The 19,057-nt window shown below is 41.0% G+C and overlaps 1 protein-coding gene across 1 annotated transcript in view; it reads right to left on the minus strand.

Moving 5' to 3' along the window:
* DOCK2 (dedicator of cytokinesis 2) overlaps nt 1-19,057 on the minus strand; it is a 412,121-nt gene that overhangs the window by 207,819 nt on the left and 185,245 nt on the right. Inside the window, exon 27 of the mRNA XM_021698161.2 lies at nt 16,311-16,406. Coding sequence (XP_021553836.1) covers nt 16,311-16,406 — 96 coding nt within the window. The remainder of the gene's footprint in view (nt 1-16,310; nt 16,407-19,057) is intronic.

Below are 19,057 nucleotides of genomic sequence, written 5' to 3' on the forward strand. Positions count from 1 at the left end.
AGACCCAGGCAACAGAACAGTCTATTACACTAACCTTGGCAAGTTGCTTAAATTTTCAGGACCTGTGTCTCCACTCTTGAATGGAGATATAAATACCTACTCTACCTACTTTATAAGCTCTGTGCACATTCCAACATCAAAATGAGCAGAATGCAGAATGACCCAGAGCTGAGCAGGATCACTTGCCAGAGTTAGCCTGGAATGATGAAGAGGTATCTGAGGTAACTCACACAAAAAGAATAATCCACCTCTTGGATAATGAAGCTCACCTTGTCCTACACTTACAACACTGAGTTGGGAACCTGAGATAAATCCTCAACTGAATTAAATGAAATTGGAGTTGGAAAATGTTGACATTTCGAAAACAACAACAACAACAACAACAAAACAACAACAAATGAGGCTATGATAATTCTATACCAAAGCACAACACAGCACTGCTCAGGCCACCAACCTGAAATCGGGAAGGGGGTCTCTTCTGAATATTGAACACTTTAAATAGGAGGGAAATGGGTTCAGTAAACAACATCCTGCTGAACAAAAATGATCATCTCTATGTTTCAAACAACACACAGATCCATATGCCAAACCTCTACTCACCTACCATGTGAAATCACTTCTTTGTAAAATATTATGTAACATTACTATGATATTCTACAGAAATGCTGTACTTGAGGTTATATGGTTTTATGAGAAATATTAATTTAACAAAAATTACTTTTATAAAATTGAAGGGAAAAAGACCAATACATCAACTTCAGTTGCAGGAGTTTATATAGCTGCTTTCTCTGTAGTTAAAAAAAATATGTACTCACTATACTTGGAACTTCATACCAGCTCATCTATAGAGCACCTTCTTAAAGACTATGTACCAATGTAAGGTTTTGTAAATTTCTAAACTGTTTTAAATGGGATATTATCTTTTGCAATAAACTTACATATTTTTCCTAGGTTTTAAGACTCCATTACTAGTTTGGGTTGATTTGGGTTATAAAATTTAAACTTAAGAAAAATGACTCAATGGTTCGAGTGACAAGGATAGTTTTCATTATAATCGCTCTGTATGTTTCCCAGGAAAACAAATCAACAATGAACACATTTAGAACTTAGTGCCTCAATTATCACATGAAGCCCTACGTGTCCTGGGAGCAAAGGAGGCAGTTTAAATCAATGGAATAGTTCCTAGCTTCATTCAGATGGATATACTTTCCTGATTTTTTATCATTATTGTGCCCATACAATATAATTTATTCAACATTTTTTTATTTTTCCTGTAATTTTCTTCCTTAAAAGACAGCTTTATATCACCACCATAAGGAAACCAATATGCTGTTCCAAAAATAGAAGATAAAATCAAAATAATTTTATTAAATTCTTGCTAAGATTTGAGTGTTGACGGTGTTAAGCCTGAGACCAGCTCTCTTTGTTAAAAAGGGAGATTAGCAAATATTTAACACATGCTAACGCTACTTTAACACCAAACACATTTTCTACTTGACTAATCAGGATGTTTGAGAGGGAAATGAAAAGAAAACAACTTTTCCATCATGTGATTCCATTTTTTTTCCTTCATTGTCCATGAGCCAACTAAAGCCAGCTTGTTTACCAATTTAAGGTGGGAGGAGTCTTGGGCATAGAATCAGAAGTCTTGGGTTTGACAAAAGTCTGCCGTCTTCTTTTTGCTAGGTGGCTTTGGGAAAGTTAACCTCTGTGAGCCTCTGACTCCTTTTCCTATAATACTGAACATAACCTTTGCCTTACAAGGGTGTCTGACACTTAAGTGAATAAAAATCCTGAGCACAATGTAGAGCACACAACAGGTGCTCAATAATTGTATATTCATTCATTTGCTGATTGAAGTAAATTGGCAGAGAAGTTGCAAGATGCCTTCATGGAGCTGCAGTGGGTTTTCAGAAACAAGCTTAAGATTTTCTCAGGGCAAAAAATGGTGTTGATAAGGAATGAACTCTTATTAAGACCAGAAACCATGATGGTGAATGTTCCCTGACAAAGTCCTCAGTGATCCAGAAGAACATGCAGGCATATCAAGCACAGCATAGAACTCTAAGAAATGAAAGATCCTTGTCAAGTATCTTGAGGTGAATCAAGTATCTCTGAGGTGTGGAATCAAGTATCCTTGAGATGAAAGACACTGCAAGACCTGGGTTCCTGCCATTTCAAGCATGAGGCAGTCAAGTAAGGCTACATGAGTCATCTGAGGGATCACAGCAATAGCTCAGGGAAGTCATGCTGGAGCAATGTAGTGGTGGGAGTAATATGGGAAGTCTACTGGACACCATGACCCAGGGCAGTCCCAGGAATCACTGACACTAAATTTGAGACCCATTCTGACTGGCAGGTTCAACTGCCTCATTAGCTGAGCAGAGGCCTCAATATGGCCTTTGTTTGAAAAGGCTTTCATTTCAACCTGCTCAAGGCAACTTGCTGTATACCAAAAATATATTTCTTTTTTTTAAGTCCCAAGAAACATAGATTTTTTAATGATCATTATGCTCATAAAGTATGGCTTGCAATAAAAAAAGCTGTGGGACAAATCCACACCCAACCAACACTGTATTTGGTGTGAACTATGTTTGACAAATTAATGCTCATAAGCCCTTTTGGGTTTCATCTCAACTTCATCCCCGTCTTTTAACCAACTTACAGATTGAATTCCTATTGGTCACATCTATCACCACTACTCCAGAGGTTTCCCAAATATATGATTTCGGCCTGTCTCCTACAGGACCCTCAGTCCATGAAAAGTAAACCTAGAGCTTGTTTTTCTCACTGTCAGACTAAGCCAGGTGCCAAGATAAGTACGCCTCTCCTCCAATACTGCCCTCCTGTTCCAAACCCCTCCTCTTAGCTGGCCTCCACAAATGTACTCCCTTTCCCTTCCAGCACATTCTCCACATTGCAAGCAAAAGCAATCACTGCAAAATTTAGATCTGACCCGTCACACTTTGGCTTCCTGATAAAAAATTTAGAAAGTAAGACCAGATCTGTCACTACAAACCCAAAAGGGCCCACCTGCCTCTCCCATGGAAGCGCCCATCTCAGGCACTTTCCCTGCCTGCTCTGCAGTCACATTGAGTCACCTTGGCTTCCTTGGACCCATTATGCTAACACATCCTTAAGGGTCTATGTAAACTTTTCCTTCTGCCTGGAATAATCCACACTATGTCATCCTCCCTGCCCTGTTTCCAGCTCTTTGGGGCCTCCCAGGTAAGGTTTTCTAAGACTACTACCACCACTGCCCTAGATCACATGAAATACCCCTCCTGTACACTCACCTGGCACCAGGGATCCCTCCATCAAAGTTCTTGGCACAGTTGTCCTTGTACATACATTTGTGTCATTCCTCGATGACTGTGTTTCTCTCTCATAGCTTATAATCTTCTTAAGGCAGGAATCCTGCTTATTTTTGCTTACCTTTGTATCTCTAGCACTTAGCACAATGGAACTGAAATATCTGTTGCAGCAATAAATTAATGAATGAATTGGATGCAGTGGACAGACATGAAAAAAAAAATCATTCCCAGTTTTTTTCCTTGTCTATCAGTTCTCATATGGGGATGGTCCCACTGGAGTGTATAGGCTCTGTCTTTCCCCCAGGAACATTCATCCTTCTATTGACTAGCAAGTAAGTACCCAGGGCTTGTAATTCTACTGTGGTCCACGTGGCACTCAGAACCCAGGAACATCAAGCCACTCTCATCCTACCCTCACTACCAACCCCCTAACACCTTTATTCTGAGTATTGACAGTCCGGCTTAACCTTGTTTCAGAACAAATTGCCATCATAATTAAATCCCAATGCATTTTGCACATTTTACCAAGATACTGCCTTACTGTATGAAAGAGAAAATTGGTTTTGAAATTAAAGCAGATTGCTAACTGTTTTCTCTATAATGTTTCCATTAAAATGCCAAAATTTATTACATGTGACCTAGTCCATTTTATACAAAATGCAATTTAAAGGAGACAGGGTCTGTCTAACTGAAGAAGCACGTTGGGCAGAGCATTTTGCCTTGGCTTAAACCACAACTAAAATGAAAAGACAATAAACATCACACCAAAGGATTATTTGTTCCAAAGCAAATAAAAGGTTTATTATCATGAATGGCCTCACCAATTCTCGGAATCCATAACTATATTATATTAAAATTCACTCAAATTAAACCAGTATTTTTTTTTCTCCTGGCAAAATCTCAATATGCATTTTTTTAAATCATCAGCTAAACACAATGACCTCCCATTGGTGCTTGGACTTGGTTTCCCAGGTAGCTCATGCGATACTGTGATACCCTGGTTATGCTGACAGAAAAGGCTTCTTTCTCCTGAGCCAAATGGGCTGAATCATTTTAACTGTTGAAATCGAGAGTGGTTCACATAACTCTTACACCAAGTACCCCAAGCCTGACTGAATCCAGTCCCACAAGCAGAAATCTCACATGGGTGATGGAGAAGAAGGGACATCATGAGATGTTGTCATTGTTTTTTGTTTGCTTGTTTGTTACAAGATGGAAAACAATACGCTTTCTGTAGTTAGGGATCAAAGAGAGCAAATTCAAAGCCATGCAACAAACTTACCACTGACCAGACCGGATTTCCTGAAACAGATCTCTCCTTCTACTCTACGATCACATCCACCAGCACCAGGGAAACTTCTCAGATGAACCCCAGTCCATAATCACCTTTTTCCAACAGTTATTGATTCCCTTCTCTGTGCTGGTCAAGAAAATCACAGATGCAGCCCTTGCCTCGTACAGCTTATTATGGTCCAGTGAGCGGGGGAAGGGTTCTGACAATAAGCACGCAGCCTTTTCTGATTCACGCACCTGGATGTCATGCCCCAGCACCGCCCCCCCCCGCCCCCGCTTTTGACCCTCTTAATGCTGTCCTTGTTATTCTCTTGGGATGATTATTTGTCTTAAATTATAGTTATTTCTAATTCTCCCCTTGTTTCTTACCCCATTATATGTGGTGTTCTGAGAGTAGGAACTGCTTTCCTCACCTTGTAAAGTCTTAAATACAGGAGGTCCTTGTTTAACTGAAATGAATGACTTTGCCATCATGAGCCCTTGTCTGTTCCATGCAGACCCCTGGACTGCACTGGCTTTCAAGGGCTACTCTCTCTTACAATTGTCCAGCTCCGTCAGATCTAGCCCCCTCCTGGCTGCCTGGGGATCTCCCTAAGACACACATCTGCCATTCCCTGGCTTCTATATCTCTAATAGCACCCTGCCACCATCCTAGAACATAATATTCCTCCTACAGCAAACAAGGGTCCTTATAATCTGACTCCAACCTAGTAGGCATTGCCAACTTCCCACTACTCTACTCCCCCCTGTGCCCGTCTCCTTGCCACCTTCCTAAAAAGTCAGAGGCTATTGCATATCAGTGACTTAGCCCTGTTGTTCCCTCTACCTAGGACATTGTTCCAATACCTATCTATCATGGGGAATAATCTCCACTTGGGGAAAATAAATGAATATTAGCCATATTACTACTAATTAGGATAATAAAGGCTCTAGTTTCTTGAAGTTAAAATGGGATGTTATTAAGTGCTTTCCTTCCATTCACTGATTTGTTTCAAGGTAGCTTACAATTACCCCCCTTTTTCCAGGAGAATAATTGAGGCTTGGAGGGATCTAAGTAATGTGTCCAAGTCTGTAAGTCTGAGGTGTTGAAGGTTGGAGTTCCTTCAAGGTCTGCCAAACTTGGGAGCTTGGGCTCTTACCTCCTATGGCAGACAGTGAGTTGCAATTGAAATGTCACCTCCTCTCTGTAACTTTTTCTGATCATCCCCCGCCGCTGCCAGGGGATTAGTCACTCTGTCCTCCGAGTACTCATGGCACTTTGAACAGGCTGCTGCTTATATTATCTTGACATTTCTTTTGTCAATCTCTCATGCACATCTCCACCAGGGAGCAAAGTCCTGGGGGACAGAAATTGTCGTCTGCATCTCTAAAGCCTTTTAGGTGTTTATCACATTGCCCAAGATGCTGTAAATGCTTCATATATGTTTGTTGAATGAACTGGGAGAAAATAATGAAGATGAAAATGTTAAGGTCAAAAACGGTCCATGATAGAGAGACCAGAACAAGGCCAGGACTCCCGACTTCTGCTCCTAATTTTCTGCACAATTTTGAACAGTACTTTCACCTCCATCCCCCACATCTGTCTTTAAAATGAAACCATCTGCCTTTCTGGCTTCACAGGCTGGTTAGAAGAAAAGTAAAATTATATACATGAAAATGCTTCACTAAGTTTGACTATCTCATTAATTCCTATTTTTAAAGAAATAGTGTTTGAGGGTTTTTTTCCTGATTATAAAAGGAAAGCAAAATCATTTTAGAAAAAGTGAAGCTACAGAAATGTACAAATCATGTGTCACTTAAGCAGAAGATAGGAACATAATTTTAGCTTCAGAGCAGGGCCCCCAGGCCTGACCTCTGGGAGATCTAGGGCCTCTGATGATGCCCACATATCTCCCCCTCCCTGGCCTTTAGGGTCCCTGATGACTGTCTTGTTGTTAGGGTCCTCTGGTCCTTTCTCTATATTTAAGACATAGAATTTCCTCATGTTATTAAAAAATCATCATCAGTATTTAATGACTGCACAAATGCATCATTATATGAATGTAGCATAAATCTAGAAAAAGGGGATCTGATCTTGAAGGGTCATTTGACAGAATTGATTTCTTTGAGTCTCTTTAAAAGGCCAGTGCCCCAGACAGAAGAGCATGGACCGGACCGCTGTAGGGGAGGCCTGCTGCATTGGAGGTTGTGCCAACAGGGTTTCTCATGGGGCAGCTCCAGTCCCTCAACATTCCCATAGGAAAGGACCCTCTGTAATGGGATTTCTCCTTCTGGTCTGGGACTCAAGCCTTTGTACCAGACATATGGAGGCCAGTTTCATTTCAAGGGGGCTTTATTCACAGCCCCACTATAGCAATAGCTTAAAAATACTTCCCAAAGCCAGGAGAGATCCCCAGCCAGGGCCACAAAATAATTTGTCATCTGATCATAACACTTGCATCAAAGCAAGAGAAGACTCCAGCACTGAAGGAGAATAATAATGGCTCTTATTTACCAAAGACCTGCTAGGTGGTAAGCCCTGTGTTACGAGCTTTACACATACTTCTTTTTTTTTTTTTTAAGATTTCTTAATTTTTATTTATTTGACAGAGAGAGAGACACAGCGAGAGAGGGAACACAGAGACACACAGAGAGAGGGAGTGGGAGAGGGAGAAGCAGGCTTCCCGTGGAGCAGGGAGCCCGATGCAGGGCTCAATTCCAGGACCCTGGGATCATGACCTGAGCCGAAGGCAGATGCTTAACCGACTGAGCCACCCAGGTGCCCCTACACATACTTTTTTTATTCAATACTCACTGTGGGATTGACAGGTAATAACTATTATTAACCCCATTTTAGTGAAGTGAAGAGACTTCCTAGCCCTGGAATAAGGCCTTCTCACTCCTTAAGAAAAGGAGGAACAGGTCCCAGCTAGCAAAATCCTTTCAAACTCCAACCTATGCCCCAACTCCACAACTCTTAAAAAGCAATGTTAGGCATGAGAGTGCTCAGTCAATGCCCAAATGACAGACATTCTAAAATTCTAAAGTTTCCAAAGTTCCCCAAGGGCAAGAAAAGGCTGGCCTCTCTTCCAGTGCCAGATAATAGTACAGGACATACAGTGAAGTCTTACCTTTAATAACACATTTCAAATAACTTGTTCAAAATCAGATCTGTCCAGATCCACTTACAGAAGCTAACAGACACTGAGATATTTGGAAGTAATTTCATCAGGATGATGACATACCAGTCATGCATTTCCTAAGTACTCATCTTACAATTCCCAAACTCAGTCTCTGCCTCCCCCTCTCTGGGTACTGACAATAGTAGCATAGGAAACATGCTGCTGGCCAGTGGAGGCCTCAGCTCACCTCCCTTGCAGAACCACAAGGCATGTGTCCCAGCGCCATGTGCAAGACTGTCATGGCGGCAGCAGCAACAGGCGTGTGCTTATTACCTAGGAGCATTCTGTCCTCAGAGCAGAGGTCTGCTTGACTGGGCAGGCCAGGGAGGATGCAGTAGCTGTTTTAACAATTAATTTCCCTTTAATTCCCATCTCTGTGGCTCATCATCGAACAGAAGGAAGGTTTGGAGAATGAAACCAGCTCTTTTTTATGCCCCAGCTCTAAAACTTTAATTTGTCTAAAAGAATTCTACCACACAGGGCTAGTAGATTATTTGGGAATTTTATATAGAAAAGCTTTATATGAAAGCTTGACATGAAACAAATCTTCTTGCATCTTATTTTTTAAATCAGAATTCTTTTAAAACTAGACATTAATCTGTACTTTCAATTAGTGTGTTCTTTCCATTCATTCACTCCCATGGCTTGGATAAACACCTGCCACCTGCCAAACCCTGGGCCTACAGAGAGGAACCCCAAAGATAATGGGATGCAGTCCCTTTCCTCAAGAATCTTAGTCAACTGTGGAACAAAGATAGGTAAAGAGAAAATTCCTTTATGATATGATAATGCTGTAATTGAAAAATGGACAAAGAACAATGAGGTCACTAAAGAAAGATGATCTTGAGGAATGAGAGATTTCACAGACCATGAGATGGAGATAAGGCAAGAAATGCCGTTTCCTCTTACAAACCCCTAACGCTTCTTCTCCACCTTTTCAAATTTTTCATGCCATTGAAGAAATAGACCCAATTATATGAAGTCTACTTTAATAACTGACTGCTGCACATACATATGTTATGGGTTCCTTGGAAGCTGAGATATTAATTCATTTTTTGCATATATATTTTAGGCCATGTACTCCTTGGTATGCAATTACCAAAATCCTTATTAAAACAAAGCCACCCACCCATAGGACATAAGCACCCTCTATATGACCAGATCAAGTGGCAACCAAGTTACCCCAAGCTAATGATGCCACCTTTTTTTCATCAAATGGAATTTCATGTCTCTTGTATAATGTTTATTCTCTTTCTTAACCTGACCCCCCCCAACACATGCACACACATTTACTCCTTAATTTTTCTCAAGTTTTATCTCAGAAAAACAATGTCCCAGACATGTACAGTGAAATGCTTAAAATGGTGGCTTCAAATTCTGTAGACCTGGATTTGGATTCTATCTTCCTCCTTCTCAGGTATGTGATGCTGGACAAGAGGCTTAAACCCTCTGATCACTGTTTCCTTTCTGAGAGGGGATCATAATTTTGGTCAACCTCACAGATTAAATGTGATAATATCCTCAAAGTGCCATCTCTGCCACACAGTAAGCACCCTAGAAATGTTCACTGTGATTATCACTGACATATGCATCCTCTGAAGAGAATGAATACACCCTCCCCCTAATTCTTTCCATTTGGTCCAGTTATTCAATAATAATTCTCTTTTCTCTCTTACCTTCCTAACCTAATCATGCCATAAGGGTGATAATAGTAACGCTTACATGCTAAGGAAAAGAAAGATGGTTTGTATGTAAATGAAATAAATAGCAGAAATCTTCCATTCCTTCAGCAGGTATTCACTGAGGTCATCCTATATGCCAGGGACCCAGTGTTTCCTCTAAATGCAGAAGTGATGAAGACATTGTTCTGTAGTGCTAGGAAGAATGTTCTCACGACAGTATGATGAGTACATGAGGCAGGTTCAATCTGAAGAGAGCAGAGGGGTCCCAACTTACATGAGTGGAACATGGGTCAAGATGTGCCTCTGAGGCCAAGACATGAAGGAGAAAGAGGAGTTTTGAGGAGGTTTTGTAAAGAAGGGTAAGAGGGAATGTCATGCAAGTGCCATTTGGAATGGAATGCAAAGGAGAAAAGGAACATTCTGTAACTAACAGAGCAGTTCCACTGAGTTAGCACAAAAGTAGGAGGTAAAGAGTATGGGGGAAAGAGGCAGGCCATCATACTGGGCACACTGAAGGCCATGGTGAGCAGCTGGACCTTTATCTTTGGCCACTGTGGGCCCATTGATGCATCCTCACCAGAAAGTTCTACTTTATAAGACCTCATGGGCTACAACGTGAAGAATTCAAAAGGGACAAGAGTGGAGACAATGTGTCTTATTAGCAGCTGCAGCAGTGGCAGCAGTGAGAGATAGTCATGGTCAGACATGGGCTAGTGGCATTGGTGGTGGAGGGAGGCTTTGGATTTGAGAAGCTTTTAGACCTAGAACCTGGCAGTCTGCTCAAGAGCATGGGGGGACAAACTGCACACAGAAGGAGAAGGAGGTGTGAGATAATTCACACCTCCATTCTAGCTTTATCTTCTGTTAAACCTGGTGTTTCATAAGTACCAACACTCAAGGTTCTTGTTTTGATTTTACAGGTTCCCAGAATTGAGGAGATCAATCCTAAAGATATCATTGTCATTACAAAGCCACCAAAACCCAGTGCCATTTCAGAGGTTTCTGAAAGTTGCCACATAGGTCATCTCACCAGACTGCACAGTCTTGGTAGAGCAGCAGCTAGGGTGAAGGTGTTCATTATCACCTTTAGACTATTTGATGCCTAAAGAACGACTTAGGGTCTTCATAATGTAGGAGTACACGAAATGCTTAGAGGAGCTCTATAAACAGTTTTTGCCTGGGTTCAAATCCCAGTTTTTCCACTCACAAGTTATGTGACTAAAGGCAAGTTATACAACCTCTCTGTGCCTCAGTTACCTCATCTGTAAAATATGAGTACCTGAGGTGGGTTAAGAGGTAAGAAACATAAAGTGCTTAGTTCTCTGCCTGGAATATAGACTATTTGCTCAATAAGTGATAGTTTTATTAGAAATATTATTTGTTAACAAAGTGTTGGGTTGCTGAGTGAGGGTCATGAGTCAACCAATCGATTCTGGCTTGGAACCTCACACCCTCGTGTCCTGGACTGTACTTATGCCTGCTCTCCATGGGACGAGGATGGGTGGAGTTGGCACTAACTTTCGTGCTATGACCCCTGCCCAGGCATCCTGGAGTCTGTGAGCTCAAAGTTTGTCAGAGAGTGGTCATGTGGGTGGGCCATTTGCCATTTGGAAAGTGAAGTTAGAGCTTTGAAAGCCTGGCTCTTGGATGACTCAGGTGTTTTATGGAGTCTTCAGTGCTATTGTGAGGTGAAGCAGTGGAGGGTGGGATGATTTCCAGTTGTTTTTTTTTTCCTTTTTGAACAAACTGCTCTGAATTTCCAGAGCTGGCATGACGTCAACTACATTTACCTTTATTTAATCACTCAATAGACTCCTCTGCAAAAACCGGGGTAATTAGGCCCAAAATATATCACCCAGAGGCTTATTTTAATTACTGGAAATAAAAGCTAGATCCCAATTTCAACAAAATTACCAGATTGTTTCCCTTCCAAGATTTTCTGGCAGTGTTTAAGTTCCCTGGTTGATTCTCTCTATGAGATTGTCCATCCTCAGCACTAAGGAGGCCAGATACAGCGGACAGCCTTCTGTAGAGCAGTCAGCAGCAGGATGCACTGGCCAGGGAAGGTTCCCTGAGACAACACCCCTCAGATCCACAAATGAGTCTGGGAAGTTTTCCTCGCACTGCTCCAAGACCGATGGGAGAACGCAAGAGACACATGCTCAGATGTCGGACATCCCCAGTTTGCATCCCACCTTGCCACTAGCTGTGTGACTTTGGCCATGATACTTTCATCCTCTGGGGCTCAGTCAGTCTACTCTCCCAAACCATGGGACATGTGATGATAATTACCCATGAGGACTCAAAGATGTGCTCCATCACACAGTTGGGATTTAGAATCCAACTTTTTTTAAATATCTCTGAAGATTACAAGCTACATCTTAAGAAAAACCTGGTTATTCCTTCCTTCTAGTTCAGGCACGTTCCTTATCCTAAGGTGTGTTTCTACACACCTCCAGTACTCCCCACGCAGCACTCTTGTAATTACACCAACAAACTCAAGAGTCACTGAGACTGATGACACAGCTTGCAACTTAGAACCTCTGCAAGGCTCCTGGAATCAGCCCAGGGGACAGGAAAAGTATGAACAGACAATTCCTTATATTGCTCCCATACTACCTGAGATATGGGGTCCTGATAATTAGAGAAAACATTCTTTGAAGAAGGAAAAGCATTCCAACCCCAGAGAAAGGCATATACAAATACATGAAGGTATGGAATAACACAGTATTTCTAGGGATTATTTCACTCACTCATTTGCTTAACAAACATTTATTGAGTACCCATGGTATGCCAGGCACACTGCTGGAAGCTGAAGATAAAAGAATGAGTAAAACATGGTCCCTGCCCTCAAGGGCATCCACAGAATGTAGGGAGGCTGGAACACAGAGACAGAAAATCACCTTACAACGGACTAAGTACAATGAGCCCAATGACTGAAAGTGTACAGGGGCTCTGAGGGCAAATGGGGGGGCTGAGGGACTGAAGCCAGATGTGCAGAAAACAGCAGGATTTAGTGGGAGCCTAGAAGGGCAGGCAGGTGAGTAAGAGGGAGCAGTCAAGGGCAGCTCCTACAGTTCTAGGAGGTCAGTACCATAAACTGGGGTCCTAAATGAAGAGAGAGTGTGGAGCAGGCTCCAGGGGGCTGGTGATGAGCTGTGTTTGGGACACAGTGAGTCTGAGGTATTTGAGAGACATCCCATCGAAGGAGGTCATGGTTTCCTTGAGGACACAGACCATGCCTGACTCATTTTTGAGTCTTTATGCTAAGTATATAAGAGGTTCTCATAAAATAGTGAATGAATAAATAAATGAATATTATGTACAAGAAACACATGTGCAAATGCTTTTCACATGTTATTTCATTTAATTCCCACAGGAACTCTATGAGGAAGGTCTATTATTACCCCATTTTATAGATAAGCCCAAGCCTTAAAAGTTCTGTGGTATAAGGGAGGAGCTAGTATGGCAAGTTCAGAGATAGAAATGTCTCAAAAAAAAAAAAAAAAGAAAGAAAGAAAGAAAGAAAAGGAGAGAGAGAGTACACAGAAACATCATTAGTCACCAGAGAAATGCAAATTAAAACCACAATGAGACACCACTAGAATTGTTATAAATCCACTAAAATTGTTAAAATCCAAAAGACTGACAATACTAAGTGTTGGTGAGGATGTAGATAAACTAGAACCCTCATAGTGCTTATGGGAATATAAAATGGCCACTATAGAAAACAGCTTGGTACTTCCTTATAAAGTTAGACATATGCTTCCCATATGTCCTAGCAATTCCACTTCTAGATTTCTACACAAGAGAAATTAAAATATGTTCACACAAAATTTTTATGTGACTACTCAGAGCAATGTTATTTCTAATAGCCAAAAGTTGGAAACAATTCAAATGTCTATCAACTAGAGAATGGATAAACAAAGTGTGCCATATTCATACAGTGTAATACTATTCAGCAATAAAAAGGAATTCAGTACTGATGTACCTTAAAATATGGATGAACTTCAAAAACATTATGCTAAGGAAAGAAGCCAGACACAAAAGACACTGAATTGTATAATTTCACTTACATGATATTTCCAAAAAAAGGCAATCTACAGAGAAGAGAGTAGAAGAGTGGTTGCTCAGAGCTGGAGTAGGGGTGGAGGAGTAGGGGTGGGATGCAGACAGACAGCAAATGGAACTTTCGGCAATGAAGGAAGTGTTAGCAACTGAGTTATGGTCGTGGTTGTACCACTACACATTTACTGAAACTCATCAAACTGAATACTTACAATGGTTAAATTTTAAAGCATGTAAATTTCACTCCAATAAAACTAAAAGCAAGCAAGCAAAGGAAGAAAAAGAGCTGTGTGATTTAGAAGAGGTAGGGAGTTCCCGACTAGGTTGGTGAGATTTGAGCAGCATTCTAAGGGATGCATTTGTGCTGGACCTTGAAGACTAGGTAGGATTTCAACAGATTGAGACGGCATACTAAGGAATTCCAGACAAAGAAAGCAGCATGAGTTAGAAAATGCCAGGCATGTTTGGGCAATATCCAGACATCCATTTTGGCTGAATATCTGGATCGAGAAAAGTAGATGAAAAAGCTGAGAAATGTGGTTATGGCCAGATCACAGAAGCTGAGAATGGTTGTAAGACTTAATTTGGTAGAGAGTGGGGACCCACAGAACATTCCAGAGTACAGGAGTGTCCTGGCAAAGATTAATGCGGCAGCAATGAGGAATGTGTGTTGGAAGGGTGAGAGAGGATCAAATGAAAGGCTCAGACAACGGGCCGTAGTGAATGAGGGCCAAACTAGGCTCATTTGCCTATGTCGATAATGCAAAGGAACAGAGAGACGCATTGTACCAGATAGAAAAGAAAATAATAAGACACCAGTTATTTGGCACTTCCTATGATCCAGGCACTGTTTTAAAGGATGAGTGTTCTAAAGGACAGACAGAGAGTTAAGACCTGCTATATACAGAATGAGTCAAATGGATTGATGATCATCTTTAGGTCTGGCTCCAAAGAAAGGGAATAAAGATTAGGGAGGTCATAAAATGCTTATCTAAGGAGTGTTATGGAAACCACAGATATGGAAGCTTATAACTGAATAAGGAATGGTGATACTTCTAAGGTGGAAGGATAGTAAGTGAGACAAATGACAAAGACCAATTTACATGGCTACCTACCCCAGGAAGGCAGGAGCACCTGACCTGCTGGCACTCTCTATGGATGTCACCACTGCTTTAAATGCACACAGTATACATTAAGTAAACATGTATTGACATGACTGAACAGAACCAAATGGGTCTAAAGAAAATTGTTACACTCCCCTGCTTCTCAGGATCAAATCCTTGCCCACCTACTTTTAAAATAATCTCAGCACCTTATGTTCTGTATCCATGAAGTGGGACTATAGCGTATGAACAATCAACATCCCAAACCTAGCTGAGATCCCAAACTGGCTTCCTGAAAGCTGAATCCCGCTGTTTGGGGCTCAGAGAATGTTTATAAATATATTTTTTATTAGCTGCCAACACTTAAATATCAGGAAATTTCACATTTTCAGTTTCTCTTGAGAAGTTGGGAGTTCTGGCAACTGTATGGCCCAATTCCACATGGTGTGAAATCACAGCTGAGAAGCGCTTGTCGTCATTAAACATTAGAGTCCCTGTCTGGTGCACCTCATTCATTCAACAAATATTTATCAAGTACATACTATATGCAGGGCAATATTGTAGGGTTTGGAAATACAAATGAATGAAACAGATGAAATCCTTACATTCTGGAGCTCATTTTCTCACAAGCAGAGCCAGACAATCAATCAATCAAGGGCTATATATATATATATATATTATATATATATATTATATATATATATATATAATATATATATATATATATTTCAGGTGGTGATAAGTTCTAAGAAACATAAAGAAGTAAGGTGCAGAGATGGAAAGAGGATGGTGAGGTGCTGGGTATTAAAGACAGGGTAATCAGGACAGGGAAGCCTCTCTAATTAGGTGACACCTGAGCCAAGATCAGATTTACATGAGGAAACAAGCCCTCAGACCTGAGGCAGAGATAGGTCAAGCTTAGGCAACAGTAAATACAATCATGTTTTAGGTGTAAGAGACAAGAATCAGAGAGCACTTCAGGCCCTAGCAATAGTTTGGATTTTATTTTGAGTGAGATGGGAAATCAATAGTGAGTTTGAGCAGAGGAGTGACATAGTCGAACATACTCATTTACGTTGGTGACTGGCCCCTGTAAGAATCATTTTTGGCCCATGGTTTAAAGCAAGATGGGCAAAGGTTAAAGAGTTAGAGATGGGCTCTGTCTAGAGAGGGAAAATAATCTGACTATGAGGCAGGAATCTCCCGATCTTTAGAATACAGCCTTCGTACAAAAGACTAACCCCAAACTTAGCAGTGACTTGAATTAACTAATGTCTGTGGGCAGAGTTAACATACAGTGAATCCACTTAGAAAACCAAGCTCACAGGACCCTAAGACTGGGCATTGCTTGACTCTAGTCCAAAAGGAAAGGCTCCTGGTGGATGTGAATGGGGAACATTCTGCCTGGCCCACTTACAAAAACTTCTTTAGTCTTCCATCTTTACCAGCGACATTCCATCCCCACTGACACACTCAACTTGGTGGACAAGTCTTAAGTCTTGTTTTATTTCATCAATTTTGAGTTAACTCTCATGTTATCCCAACTCAGATAAGAAAAATCTAACCGTTGCACTCCAAAACAAAGTAGTGATTGGTGCTAGGTGTTCAACATGACCTGGTGTTCCAGAAAATCCATTCCTTGACCCTGAGCAGTTTGAAATGTTTGACAAGAGGAAGAGATCTACTCACAATCAGAACATGATCCCGTCCCATTGTGATGACTGTCCGGTTCACTGTTCGAAGAAGCTGGACCATGATTTCTTGGATATGGTGGTAGGTGAAGGCCTGAAACACAATCAGAGACATCTGTGTTGACAACCAGACATTGTATCTGCACATCTCTTCCAAAGGACATACAACAGCAGTCAGACACGGTGATCACCAAGATCTCCACCATCAGTGCCAACAGCAGTACCACCATCATCATCATTATAGTCATTATCATCATATCCCCATGGCCATCACCACCTGGCACTGGCACCAGGAATTTCACTAAATTTCACTAAATTTTACTAAATAGAAGGCAGAGATTAAGAGCTTAACTCTGGAATCAGAAACTGTTGTTTTAGAATACTAACTGCAGAATTATTGTGCTATTGGCTACTTCTCTGAGTCTTGGTTTCTTCATTGGTGTAACAGTCAGAATCTAACCTGGAATAAGGAGGGAATTTACTGCAGGTTATATGGGTGATGAAAAAGCTGAGTCACAAAACAAAATAACCTAGGCATTAGCAATAGAAGGAAGTCACTATCACCACTGAGCTTAAGGGACAAATAGAGGAGGAAATGTTTCTGGAGTCCAGGACTGGCCTTATGTGATGGAAACTATAACCATGGGAGAGCTTATACAGTAGAAGCTGTGTTATCTATCTTGGGGGAAATCCATGGTGAGTTGTTGTAACATTTGTAGGGCGCTTTCAATACAAATCACTGAACCTTGGGTAGAACTTAACCGATGCTTTTTGAGCATTTGCTATGATGCGCAAGGGTTTCAGGAATATTAACAATGCAGATTCACTACATTCTCAAATCCTTTTACCAGCATACCCTTAAGGCACAGAGTTTTATCTATGCACATCTGGGAGGGTGGGCATGGCCAAGTGCAAAGGCCTTGGGACTTTTTTTTTTACTTTTTTTTTATTTTATTATGTTAATCACCATACATTACATCATTAGTTTTTGATGTAGTGTTCCATGATTCATTGTTTGTGCATAACACCCAGTGCTCCATTCAATACGTGCCCTCTTTAATACCCATCACCAGGCTAACCCATCCCCCCATCCCCCTCCCCTTTAGAACCCTCAGTTTGTTTCTCAGAGTCCATCGTCTCTCATGGTTCGTCTCTCCCTCCGATTTCCCCCCTTTCATTTTTCCCTTCCTACTATCTTCTTTTTTTTAACATATAATGTATTATTTGTTTCAGAGGTACAGGTCTGTGATTCATCAGTCTTACACAATTCACAGTGCTCACCACAGCACATACCCTCCCCAATGTCTATCACCCAGCCACCCCATCCCTCCCACCCCCCACCACTCCAGCAACCCTCACTTTGTTTCCTGAGATTAAGAATTCCTCATATCAGTGAGATCACATGACACATGTCTTTCTCTGATTGACTTATTTCACTCAGCATAATACCCTCCAGTTCCATTCACATCATTGCAAATGGCAAGATTTCATTCCTTTTGATGGCTGCATAATATTGCATTGTATATATATACCACATCTTCTTTATCCATTCATCTGTCGATGGACGTCTTGGCTCTCTCCATAGTTTAGGCCTTGGGATTTTAAGATCAGTAGCTCTAGGTCTGAGTTCCAACTCTGCCCTTACCAGCTGTGTGCTCTCACTTATAACTTAACATCCCTGAGCTTTAATTTTGTCATCTACAAACTATGGAAGATTCTCTCACTAGTCTTTCGAGGTTGATGTGGACTTAAAAGTGACACATGTAATTCTGGGACAATGCACTTGCCTAATTACACAGTAGGAGATTCTGTGGGTCTGAGAACTAGCCTGGGCATCAGTAACTTCTGAATTTTATGCGGGTTATTCTGATGGCTGAAAACCATGACACAACACACTGTGAAGGTCTGGAAATGGAAGCTGGAATTTGGGAACAGCCTGTGTCTCCAGGACCCAGACAAAGCCTGACATAAACAAAATGCTTAAGAAATGGTGGCTAAAAAAGGGGATAACTACTCATACTCATTCATAAGCACCTCACTAAACGTTGCTGCATTCAACTCAACTGTAGTTTGTCTCTTAATGTAACCGGTGAAAGGAAAATAGATTCAGAGTTGGGGGAGGAAGAAAGAAAAGAAAGAAAGAAAAAGAAAGAAAGAAAGAAAGAAAGAAAGAAAGAAAGAAAGAAAGAAAGAAAGAAAGAAAGAAAGAAAGAAAGAAAGAAAGAAAGAAAGAAAAGAAAGAAAGAAAGAAAGAAAGAAAGAAAGAAAGAAAAGAAAGAAAGAAAGAAAGAAAGAAAGAAAAGAAAGGAAGGAAGGAAGGAAGGAAGAAAGAAAGAAAGAAAGAAAGAAAGGAAGGAAGGAAGGAAGGAAGGAAGGAAGAAAGAAAGAAAGGAAGGAAGGAAAGAAGGAAGGAAGGAAGGAAGGAAGGAAGAAAGAAAGAAAGAAAGAAAGGAAGGAAGAAAGAAAGAAAGGAAGAAAGGAAGGAAGAAAGAAAGAAAGGAAGGAAGAAAGGAAGAAAGAAAGGAAGGAAGGAAGGAAGGAAGGAAGGAAGGAAGGAAGGAAGAAAGAAAAAGAAAGAAAGAAAGAAAGGAAGGAAGGAAGGAAGAAAGGAAGAAAGAAAGAAAGAAAGGAAGGAAGGAAGAAAGAAAGAAAGAAAGAAAGAAAGAAAGAAAGAAAGGAAGGAAGGAAGAAAGAAAGGAAGAAAGAAAGGAAGGAAGGAAGAAAGAAAGGAAGAAAGAAAGGAAG

This window comes from Neomonachus schauinslandi, chromosome 7 (assembly GCF_002201575.2).
Source record: "Neomonachus schauinslandi chromosome 7, ASM220157v2, whole genome shotgun sequence".
Taxonomy (NCBI): domain Eukaryota; kingdom Metazoa; phylum Chordata; class Mammalia; order Carnivora; family Phocidae; genus Neomonachus; species Neomonachus schauinslandi.